Raw genomic sequence first — 12129 nt, forward strand, 5'->3', positions numbered from 1 at the left:
TCATCACCACCACCACCACCACCACAACCATTATCAACATAATCGTTATCACACCATCATCATCACCACTTTCGCTATCGCTATCATTTACAATGATAGCTTGTGTTTCTGGCAGCTTTTGTTTTGTTAAAATCGTTCCATAACGTAGTTTGTTTAGCTAGCTAGTTATTTGATGACACGACTGTACTGTCGCAATTTGTAATACCTGTCGCAAATTGTAATAAAGTTGTTGTTGGAGTTTTTAATTATAACTTTTTAATAAGACCTGATTATTACAAATCGCGACCTAGGTGTGTTACAAATTGCGACAGCTTTTTTTTATTACAAATCGCGATGGGTGCGTACTACAAATTGCGACAGCTTTTTTATTACAAATTGCGACAACTTTATTACAAATTGCGACATGTATTACAAATTGCGACGTTTATTACAAATTGCGACGGTTCACACGACCGTGCAAGCGCTGATTTGAGGGATTTAAAAAGGACGTCCAGGGAACGGGCATCAGCGGGCGGAAAAGAAATGACCAGGGAAAGATGACATTTTACCACCGTCATTAGCATCATCATTTTAGCGTTATCATCACCACATTGCCAGCATCATGGTATAGTAATTCTCATATCATTGTATGATACTTGTAGATTGACAAGCAAGATTTGCTGGGTAATACAGCACTACACACCGCATGTGAGCACAACCAGGCAAGTGTATCATAATAATTCATAATAAATAACTATAAGAGCTCTCTAAAGCAAAAAGCTATCTGTAACTATCTTAACCATATAATGATTACCATAATAAGAGATGGTGGAAAATAGCTTTTTTTCATAAGGCTGTTATCATTGTACTACCTTGGGATTGGGGTCCAGAAACCCCTCCCATTATTGAAGCAAACCTGGGGAGTGGAAAGGGAAGTAAATCATACACCACGCCTGCGACTGAGACACTCAAACAAAGTACTGTACATTGTACATAGGAAGGTTTTAGGGCAACAGTGTAAAATATAAATTTTCATTGTGTATTGGCTGATGTCCTGATAATGTTTTAGGATGAGTTCAAGAAGTTTTTAGTCACCCATGGAGCCAGCACAACTATAGAAAACACGGGTATGTATGCCAAATTAATTAGTTGACTGAGTGGACAACCAAAATGACTGAAATGGCTAAAGAACCAAAGATACTTGCATACATACTTGCAGTACTCATAATTGCCTTCACACATAAGCCACTTCTTCAAAAATAAGCTGCTGGGCACCTGCTAACAGATTGTAACAATCTGTGATTCCTCAAAAGATTACACACAATGGAAGGAAAAGACAGAGCCCCCCCCCCCTCCCCAACCCAAAAGAATTTCCACCCCTTAGATTGGTCAAATCAATGTTTTTCTGGGGAAATAAGGGTTATTACCCACTGAAAATCTCCACAGAAAATACAACTTCAACAACACCCCTTCCCCCCCCCCCCCCCCAGAATTTCCAGTTCCCTCTGTGAGTAGTAAAATTCCAGAATTACACAATGATCCATCTTTTGGAATACCTAGGTACACTGTTAACTGAAGTCTGGGCAAGTGATAGGCAAATTGTGGTTTAATGTTTTGATTCAGATGGCAAAAATTACAACATTTGTTTTCTTATAGAAGGGGAAAAGCCCAAGTTATGACAATGGTGTGTCAACTCCACATCTATCATGATAACTGTCAGAGGAAGACAGTCAACCTCTTCTTACTAAAGATCAATGAACATTATAGTTATCGAAAATGAGTTTGTTCTTATGAAATAAATATAGACAAGTGTAATGATCATGATGGCTCTTGAAAAACATTTACACTAGGAGGTCGCAATTAGAGCCGTGTTGCTGCAATTAACATATCTGGTCCTTTGTCGAAGCAATAGAGTAAATATTTGTGGAGACCTAAAGCTAATTTTTCTTGTAATGCATCATTGATACATAATTATTTATCGCATAGAAGGGTTGTTATTTTCATAGACAATAATTTGCATTTTATGGATTATAACTTTCTTATATCTTTTTATAACTTTTTTACATTTCTTGACATTATTTATTTTCCTTTTTATCCACATTATTTAAATGAATTTTATTTTATACACTTAATACGCTTTGAATTGAACAATAAGTTAAAAAAACATATGGAAATGGCTACTGTAATTTTAGTTAAGTTAATTCCTCTGAAATATTGTATATGACATAATACTATTTATTTTTCTCAATAAACTATTTTCACTAAAGTAAGAGTGATCTATTCAAGCTATATTGCAGTCAATGCCATTGTCGGGATTCAGCACATAAGGGTTCCTGCTCCTGTCAATTAATCGTGGCTATACTTTAGTAATTACGCCTTTTAATAGGACAGTTAAAAGCACATGCCCCAAAGATTTCTGATTTAAGTTTAGCACTCTAATTTAAACATGAACGTGCACTATAAAAGGGATAGTTCTCCCCCCTTTTTCGCAAGCTCTCGTGCAAGTCATCGTCAATCACAGCTAGACTTCATTAAGTGTGGACCTCTGAAACTGCCAGAAGAAAATATAGCAAAATTGTACGGCAAACTACAATTTTAAAGTTTTAGAGATTGTTTAAAAAGTACCAGGCATATTTGGGAAAGTGTTAGGAGTCAATTCTCTACAAAAACAAGAACAAAAATTGTCATTGATAAGTTTGAACTCAACACACACTTGTTTGAACTGAAAAATAAAATTCAAAAACAGCATGTGTGCACTCATTTGTAATGGCGTGTAATTTGCGAAATTCATCACTTCAAAACCTATCTAATACTCCCTTATTTTTTGGTTTTGTTATAAGAAAAGGCTAATAAATACAGTAGCCTGTGTTTACTTCAACGGTGAGTTTTCAGCCAATTTTGAACTCTATTAACAGCTTTCTGGCTTCTCTTTAAGGAGCTCTGCACTCAGTGAAGTCAAATGACAGCTTGCCTAAGGAAAGTCCCTATTAAAGTGCACGTTTCTGTATGATTGCAGCTACATAATTTGATTATACAGTCACTGTACGACCGATCGCATTCTGGTTGCAAAGTGGTTTCCATCACACCATTGCACATGATTGATATAGGGAACATGTGCTGTATCTAGTGAAAGAGCATGTATGTGTTGAGTATCAAATTACTGTCCAGGAGGTCAGATGGTATGTCCAGGACGTTGTCTAGTTTGCCATGTCTCTTGATACCCCAATGTTACCATGGACCAGGAAATCAGCAAGGTGAAATTGGCAGGGAGGCATATAAAGTGCACGATATCTCCAAAGAATGTTAAGTTTCAAAACAACCAAGCTGTGTTCACAGTACAAACAAACCCTTGCATCCTTTGTCTGGAAAATCACACAATGTGTTCCGGGTACCCATAATCCTTGGTCAGGGAAGTTGAAATATGGTCCAAGGTACACACACATCCTTGATCTGGGCAATCAAAATGAGTTCCAGGGTGCACACATCCTTGCATCATTTGTCTGGGAAGTCACATAATGAGTTCCAGGGTACACACATCTTTGATCTGGGAACTCACAATGTGTTCCAAGGAACACACACATTGTCTGGAAGTTCCAAGGTGTCCAAGGTACCCATCATTGTCTGGAAAATCACATTGGTGTTCCGGGTTCCAACACATCCTTGGCACTGGAAGTTCCAAGGTGTCCAAGGTACACAGGGTACCCATCACTAAATGTGTCCAGGGTACCCATCACTCAATTTGTCCAAGGTACACAGGGTACCCATCACTAAATGTGTCCAGGGTACCCGTCACTCAATTTGTCCAAGGTACACAGGGTACCCATCACTAAATGTGTCCAGGGTACACACGCTTCGTCTGGGAAATCACACAATGTGCCCAATGACAGTACACAGGGTTCCCACACATCCATGTTCTAGGAAGTCACTCAATGTGCCCAGGGTACACAGGGTACCCATGCATCCTTGGTCTGGAAAGTCACTCGGTTTTCCCAGGGTACAAAACCCACAAATCATCTGGGAAATCGCTGGATGCCTCAGCCTTGTAACATGACTTGTCCGGCAGTAGTATTACACTGAGTTTTTACCAGATGAGCCTGCCGACACTTTGATGGCTTTAAGTTCTGTTTTCATGCACACAAACTCCCCTATAACAGCCATGAGAGCTAAGCATATAATGTTCAGTAACCACCAAGTCCAGGAGAATGGAAACCCAGCATAAATACAACAGAACACCAGATGTACAATGTGTGCGGTGGTTGTGAAGTCCAGACACTAGAACATTAGAAAATGATAACATAAGACAGCTGCATTAGTTTAAAACCCACAAAAATTGGCAGATGGCAAGGAGGTGCATAAAATGACTGGTTTACGAGGGTTTCCGTCACAGCGAGATTGAACTATGAGGCCTTCTTTAATTTGTTGAGTCAAAAATCACCAAAGAATATTTCGCAACACTGATCTGTTGTTATAATAATAACTGGTATCATATATTTATGTAATACCTGCTTTGCTCGCTTTACTATAAACCAGAGAGCCATGGCACTAGAAAAATAAGAAAAGCGAGTGGGTAGAAAAAAAATGATCACAAGAAATCGATGACGATGACGGAGAACGAGATTCCTTTCACTTACCCCGTTAACGAATTTAAACAAAAAGCAATCATCAGAAGTTTCCCTTTCAATGATGATATATCTAACTCCTGAAGGTAAATAAACAATGTGTACAGTAAGATGTAGAAAAAGACGACACGTGAAAACATTCAGAACAAAAAAAGGATGCTGTATAGAAATTCGACGTAAACTCACCTTATATGCGAAAAACTGGTCTAAAGAATGAATAGATCCTGACCAATAATCAACTATTAACACCCATACTCCTAACGAAATATAGAACGTACACTGTATGGCGATAATTTGCGAAATAATAAGAACTGGATCCCACACATTTGTTCTGAAGCCGGCCGCCATTTTGAAAATATCATTGATCCCCGGAAATGACGTAATTTACAAAGTCGTCATCTACTACACAGGGAGACCAAGGAAATCATTAGTGGGAGCTAAAAAGACGTCCGGTTAGCATGATTCTCTTTTCCCTGTTTACTTACTCTGCTGACCCCCCTCAATTAGCTTTATGGCATGTTGCGGGTCAGAATTAGATTTGTTAGAAGATTTATTCTCGCGTTTCATTCTTTAGAATTCGCGGGTTACCTTTGGTAACATCGCGGGCTCATTTCTTTTCCAAAACAGTTAGATGAAACAGTACTCACGTATTTTGGTAATGAAAATTCCATTAAATCATGCAGGGTCAATTATAGATTTCACTTGAGAATGTCGGAAGAAAGGCGGGCAGAATGCCCAGTGTGTGGAAAATCATTTTCTCCCAAACAAATTAACAGCCATGTGGAAGATTGTCTGAAAGCCACCGAGAACGGGGAGGAGGAGAGAACTTTACAAGACTCCAAGGGGGGGACCCCCTCGGGTGACAACACATCTAAAGTATCATCAGAGGTCCCTTGGTTTAACCAAAGGCAAAAGCCTAAAGATAAAGCAGACTCGAAAACCGGAAGACAAGCAGAAAAATCACCCATACATCACGGGAAAAGAGAGTTGCCAAACTTGGCGGGAAAAAGTTGTTCTATTCCTTTTGGAAAGAAACAGAAAACTGAAGGCGGTTTTAAAGGTTTTTTTGCTCCTCACAAAGTATCCGAGAATCCTTGTGTTGTGTTGTCGAAAGAAGAGAAGGAGGTTAAAAAAGGAAATAATACAGAGACAAAAACAGAAAATCCAGGGCAAATAGGACGCCCCACTGTCTTTACTCGAAAAACAAAGGTGAATTTCGTGCCCCTTGCAGAACAAATGAGACCAACTAGCTTGGAGGATTATGTGGGGCAGGAGCAAGTGCTTGGTAATAGCTGTTTGTTGAGAACTCTCCTTGAGGCAAATGAGGTGCCGTCTATGGTGCTATGGGGTCCACCAGGGTGTGGCAAGGTAAGGAGATAATGTCGTCATCTCCGTCATCATATTTCTTCAATCGATATTCATCATTATTTCATAATAGCATGTCATTAAACTTATCATCATGATACTAATTATAAAAGGTCAAATCTTCAGGATGCATAATCAATATTATCATTATTAAAAATATCAAAACTTCATCATCATCATTTCATCATCATCCATACAGGATCAGATGATTACCATCGTTATCATCCCATCATTATTAGAAATTGACATCATTAAAAAATGTCAAATGTGACGACTCACACGAAAACGTACCTTAGAGCTTCTCAATTCCGCGAATTAACCTGCAAAACGGGCGCAAGCGTTTCGCAAAACGGGCGTGAGCTTTCCGCGAGATATGCGTGAGCATTCCGCGAGATAGGCGCGAGCATTCTGGAGGCATCATTATTAGAAATTGACATCATTAAAAAATGTCAAAATATCAACATCCTATCACCACTATCACCATTTCAAGATCTTAAACCCTTTGCAAGAGGTTGGATCCTAGTGGATAATTTTGACCCCTAGGGAAAATTTACGGTGTGGTCTCTTGTGTTTTGGCCCTATGGAATAGCAGTTAAAACATACAAACCATCATTTTTATAAGTTCTATCAACAGTCATCTAAGGCACTTTATTATAGGCATTAAATATAATATAATCTATGTGGTTATAAGTTGGGTGCTTTCAGTCATTTTTTAAGTCTACTTGTTTTTGTAACCCTCCATGGTAAGGCCTTTTTTTAACAGTAATAAATGAGGAATTTAGGGAATTTGTGTTGTATTGCTTGGGTCAGGCTGAAAGACACCATTGGGGATAGCTGATTTACTAAAAGAACCTAACAGAAAGCACTAGGGGTTAATTTAAAATTCCCTTATGACCTAGGAGAAGCATAGGTGACATTTTCTAAAAAAAATCTGTCCCCTTTCCCCCAATGCTAATCCATGCAAGTAAAATCTTCCAAAAACTTCCTTTGAATTAAGTTTTGTTTTTACAACCTGTCTACAGGAGCTTACACAGTTTTTTGCCAAATTGTGGCCACCATCTTGTGATGTCGTACTGCTCTCTTCCTTCCATGTTAGCAAGCAGTCAGAACAAAACAAGATAGCATCCACAGTTCAGTTCATAGCAAAAAGCACCAGGTAAACATCTGAAAACAAGCATACCTAGGGGGTTTAGTGTTTATCAACACTCTATGTACCTCATCACCACCATCACATCTATCCTCGCAATCTTAAGGTCCCTTTGGCTTCAATACATTGAATTAGGCATTTCACATATAAGTGTTAAAATATTACTTTTATTTAGACTACACTTGCCCACATAGTTGCCAATAATGCAAGGAAAACCACTACAACACGCTTTGTCACGCTGTCAGCTACAACCAGCGGCATTAATGACATCAAAGAAGTCGTCAAGGTTGCCAAGAATGAGCAGCAGATGTTCCGTAGAAAGACCATCTTGTTTGTAGATGAGATCCATAGATTCAACAAAACACAACAGGTAAAAAATGCTGCGGCTGACGGCTGCATTGTTGAGCAGTATAAACACAGGGAATTCATGTGGGCTCTTATCATGTAGTAACAAGGTATATTATACTTAGTTACTTCTAAAGAAAATGCAATACTTTTTAGAAAGATGGCAAATCTTCTAAGTCTTCTTTCACTATTAGAAGGAATGTTATTGTCCTATTTTTGTATTTGGCAAGGAGATGATTGTTTAATAGGGAATGTTTTATTAGAGGATTGGGTCAGGTTCCTAGAGTGGCCATCGATTAAAGTTATCTGTTATCTGTTAGGATAGTTTAAGATTCAAATGCCTGGATAAGAAATTTATCCACCAATACTGAACTGGCCTTCTAGGAACCCTTCTTAGATATGCTGTGGCACATTTACACTAGATAATTTTCAGGACACATTTCTTCCCCACGTTGAGAATGGCACCATCACTCTTATCGGAGCAACGACTGAAAACCCCTCCTTCCAGCTTAATACAGCGCTACTCAGCAGGTGTAGAGTCATAGTACTTGACAAGCTCTCATCTGAGCACCTCCAGAGGATACTTTGTCGAGCGGTGGAGAATATGGGTTGTGTCATAGAGAACAAGTCTTCAACAGGAAAGGATTCAATGGAAATGGATAGGTTTGTTATGATTTAGGATCTAAATGAGCTGGTCATGAACTTATCAGGGGCAGAGTTAGGGTAGCCGAGGTGTATACCCGATACCTCTTTTATTCTATTAACCAACTTATCCTTTAAATAAGGGTTGTACAGTAGAAAGACAACATGCATTGAGCAGTTGTCTTTTTCCTAATGGTGAACCTGTAAGATTCAAAGGCATACAAAAAGAACTCTCCTTTGTGCTGGGAGAATGGACAGTGTTCTTATAAAGAGATGTTCCAATACATTGATTTGAATGCCAAAAGGGTATTTCGGGCTCTTAAATATTTTACTACCCCCACCTTTTTTTAAATCCTTTGTTCCTCCCCTACATATCATGTGATTTCCATTTTGACTCTTTGCAGTGATTCACCAACCGTTGCTATTATTGAGAGAGATGCAATCACCGCTCTTGCAAACCTATGTGATGGAGATGCTAGAGTTGCCCTCAATGGTCTTCAACTCGCTGTTCAATCCCAAACTAGCGGCTCATCTTTGAGGAGGCAAAAACAAAATGCTCCTGACCCTTCAAGAGGTGTGAATGGACACAGTGCTACTTCCAGCAGTTCTCCTTCCCCTAATGGTGAACCAGTAAGGGTCAATGTTGCACATGTCAAGGAAGGCTTACAAAGAACTCACTTACTGTACGACCGCGCAGGTGAAGAGCACTTTAATATCATATCGGCATTACACAAGTCCTTACGAGGAAGTGATGGTAACGCCGCACTGTACTGGTTGGCGCGGATGTTAACCGCGGGAGAAGATCCATTGTACATTGCGAGGCGACTGGTTAGATTTGCTAGCGAAGATGTAGGTAAGATAAAGACTTGTGCAAATAGATTTATCGATTAGATGTAATATTCAGAATTGGATTGGAATTTAGGGACGTTCCTTGTTTATCATTCATGCAAACTATTGGAGTAAAGGTTGGTATATCATAAGCCATGTCCAGACACCAAGGAAAAATGTATACAAACATCCCCATTGTTCGACCAACAATGTCAGGCCCATACCCAGGGGGGTGCAAGGGGTGCGAACGCAACCCCCCCCCCCCCATCCCACAACGGCCGAAGGACCACTTTCGGTTCTCAATAGACGTGCTATTTGTAGACAATATAAAGCATAAGCTGACAATTAATGCCCCGTGGAGAGGCATCAAAAATCTTTTTTTTTCGGGGCTGGTCAGATTTTAATTTTTTTAATTTTTTGTTTTTCATAGTAGAAATACACTATGCAACAATCTATCTATACAAGGTAGCAATATCAAGGAGTCAGCCTAAACAACATTGTATGCAACCAGCCATATAGCAATGTTCAAAACGATGCTATGCTTCACAGAATGTTCGCTATATTGATTAAGCACTATAAAAGCAATATGCATCACTATACAGCATTGCATAACCGTTGTTTTACCAACATTTAATTTCAGGTCTTGCTGATCCAAACGCTCTAAACCAGACGGTTGCTGCTTATCAAGCGTGTCACTTTATTGGCTTGCCTGAATGCGAGGTACGACCGAGAAATATATTGTCAGGATTTATCAGCTGATGTAGCCTGCCAGCCGGCTCTCATTCGGAAATATTTTAAAGAATTGGGAATCTTAGTCTTCTTCGCAGTCCCCAGCGGTTGGAGTCACACAGCGCTCCCGGCCCGTAGGGGCTGCTCAGATTCGAACTACATTCCTTTCCCATTGTCCATTTGAGTCTGCCCTGAAGAAGTCTTATTAAAGACGAAAATTTTGCAGAGTCGATTTCCAGTTTTTGGTGTATTCCTTCCAATTGTCTGTACATCAAGATGATGTCAAACGGCTAATCCAATCAAATGCCTCTCCATTGAACAATGAGCCAATAAAAATACCATTGAACTGTCTTAGCGCGAAATCATATACTCAGCTGAGAAAACTTCAGCTGAGAATTCGACAAATTCAAAACGATGAGTGCCAGAGTTCCCAAATAAGGGATAGCGATGTTATTGGTTAAAATACTACTAAATTAATCAGAGGTAGTGTTGTTGTTGTTTTTTGCGATTTTGTTGTTGACTTAGTGTTGTTGTTGTTGTTGCTGTTGTTGCTGTTGTTGTTGTTATTGTTGTTGTTATTGTTGTTGTTGTTGTTGTTATTGTTGTTGTGGTTGTTGTTGTTATTGTTCTTGTTGTTGTTGTTGTTGCTGCTGTTGTTGTTGTTGTTGTACTTGAGCGTATTTTATTTGTTTAGTCACTGTAAAACTTTAAAGACAGTGTTGTAGTTGATATTTCGAGAAATAGCCCGAAAAGGTGATGCTTTAAGGTGTTGAATAGTTTCCCTGTTTTCACCAAGCCTACACAGACTTCCTGCTTTTCCTTAGCGCTTCAGTGGTTTTACTAGTTAAACCGCTTGGCAATAATAGAGACTACAGTTTAAACACGGTCTGTCTTATAGGTAATCCTCGCACAGGCAACCATCTACTTGGCACGAGCACCCAAATCCATCGAGGTCTACAGTGCTTATAACAACGCCAAAGCCTGCGTCAAGAACTGGGACGGACCGCACCCACCAGTACCCCTACACATTAGAAACGCCCCGACCAAACTAATGAAGACGCTTGGCTATGGAGACGGGTACAAGTACAACCCAGCTTATGACGAACCAGTGGACCAAACCTACCTTCCACCAGAGTTACACAATGTAGATTTCTTTAGCGGAAAATAGACGCCACACTGGAAAAATTGTTTGGTGTTGCCTTGGTTCTCCATGCTCGATTTATGGAGTGGCTATTGGCAAGTGCAGAAAACTGTAGAAAATAGACGACTTGGCAAACTGAGCTATCCACTGGCAGAGCTGTTGTTTTAAGAAGGGCATATGAAAACACCTCCCTTTTATCCCATAGCAAATACAAGTGATGTGAAGTGAAAGCTTATGATATTTTACTTGAATCACCCTTACACTTCCCTCACCTATCTAACTGTAATACATATGCCCTCGCTTTGTATCTCGCTATCTTCTAAACTTGTAGATTTCTGTATCAGTGGGTAGATGCTAAGGCGAACCGTGCAAGTTGACTTATGAGATCAAACTCGTAGTTGATCTACGGTTTCTGCCCATTCTTTATCCCCAAAAGATCAATCAACAATATAATGGTGACTTCAATATAAAGGTGACTAATGGCGAAGAACAATTTTACGAACCATATAAACACAGTGCTAAAGCTGAATGAAAATGCCGTAATGTCACAGGATGACACGTGACACAAGACCAGCTTGGAAAACTGTTTTACGACAGTAGGGACCTCAAGCAACAACGAGGACGCCGAAAACAATGGAATTTGTTTAGAATTCAATAGCAGCACGTGGAAATGCGTTCTGTCTGATATATATCAGCCGTTTTCCGTAAAACAACGGACGTGAAAACTCCAAGTTTCACGGTCAATTAAGGACGCGGATGTTTTATCTGTAAACTCCACTAACTACGTTCGCTGCTGTAGAAATAATGTCCTTATTTTATTTTTATGTGTTTTTGATTATAATGTTTTGCTTGTTCCATTGCAATTAAAATTATTGTTGATCGCCACCCGCGAAAACAACCTTTTTCTATCGCGTTGTCCTAGCCGTCGTCGTTTAAGGTCCCTACTAGAGACCTTGAACCGCGTGACACTAGAGCCGACTAGCGTTACTCTGGAGCCGACTTGCGTTTTTATTTTAAATGTTTAATTATCTTTTTTTGGAATCTATAGCCATGCTTGTGTCATTCTATACTTATTTTAAAAAAAACCGGTAGGATAGAGTGAATTTAAAAATGCTTCATGTGCGGGGTTAAATCATTGAAAAAAAAAAGGATTTTTTAACGATCTTTCAACAAGAAAAGATGAAAGGGATGAATGAATTCCTTTATCCATAGCTACCAGAAATGAGTTTATTTTTTCTCTCCTGCCACGTATACGCCCCACAGGGGGTCCCCAAGGATAATCACCCTACGAAACAAACTTGGATTTTGAAATGGCGTTCAACTTACATTTTTAA

General features: G+C 39.4%; 3 protein-coding genes across 3 annotated transcripts in view; 2 read left to right on the forward strand and 1 right to left on the reverse strand.

Moving 5' to 3' along the window:
- The window catches only part of LOC116618173 (mannosylglucosyl-3-phosphoglycerate phosphatase), a 26019-nt gene extending 23774 nt beyond the window's left edge, over nucleotides 1-2245 (forward strand). The window contains exons 20-22 of the mRNA XM_048720446.1: nucleotides 642-701; nucleotides 1049-1106; nucleotides 1636-2245. Of these exons, the coding sequence (XP_048576403.1) occupies nucleotides 642-701; nucleotides 1049-1106; nucleotides 1636-1658 (141 nt within the window). The 3' untranslated portion in view covers nucleotides 1659-2245. The remainder of the gene's footprint in view (nucleotides 1-641; nucleotides 702-1048; nucleotides 1107-1635) is intronic.
- On the reverse strand, nucleotides 1568-4982 carry LOC5512228 (protein SYS1 homolog; the record flags this gene model as incomplete). The annotated part of the gene is made up of 4 exons (XM_001632553.3): nucleotides 1568-4251; nucleotides 4482-4521; nucleotides 4611-4678; nucleotides 4785-4982. Coding segments are annotated over 4 exons (510 nt in total), but the record flags the coding sequence as incomplete, so codon positions are not given.
- Nucleotides 4983-5062: 80 nt separating this feature from the next.
- LOC5512229 (ATPase WRNIP1) lies at nucleotides 5063-11680 on the forward strand. The gene is made up of 6 exons (XM_032381620.2): nucleotides 5063-5966; nucleotides 7286-7480; nucleotides 7889-8118; nucleotides 8502-8950; nucleotides 9566-9645; nucleotides 10553-11680. The coding sequence occupies exons 1-6, from the start codon at nucleotides 5307-5309 to the stop codon at nucleotides 10820-10822; spliced, it is 1884 nt and encodes a 627-aa protein (XP_032237511.1). The 5' UTR covers nucleotides 5063-5306; the 3' UTR covers nucleotides 10823-11680.
- Nucleotides 11681-12129: the final 449 nt, after the last annotated feature.

Source organism: Nematostella vectensis, chromosome 13 (assembly GCF_932526225.1).
Source record: "Nematostella vectensis chromosome 13, jaNemVect1.1, whole genome shotgun sequence".
Taxonomy (NCBI): domain Eukaryota; kingdom Metazoa; phylum Cnidaria; class Anthozoa; order Actiniaria; family Edwardsiidae; genus Nematostella; species Nematostella vectensis.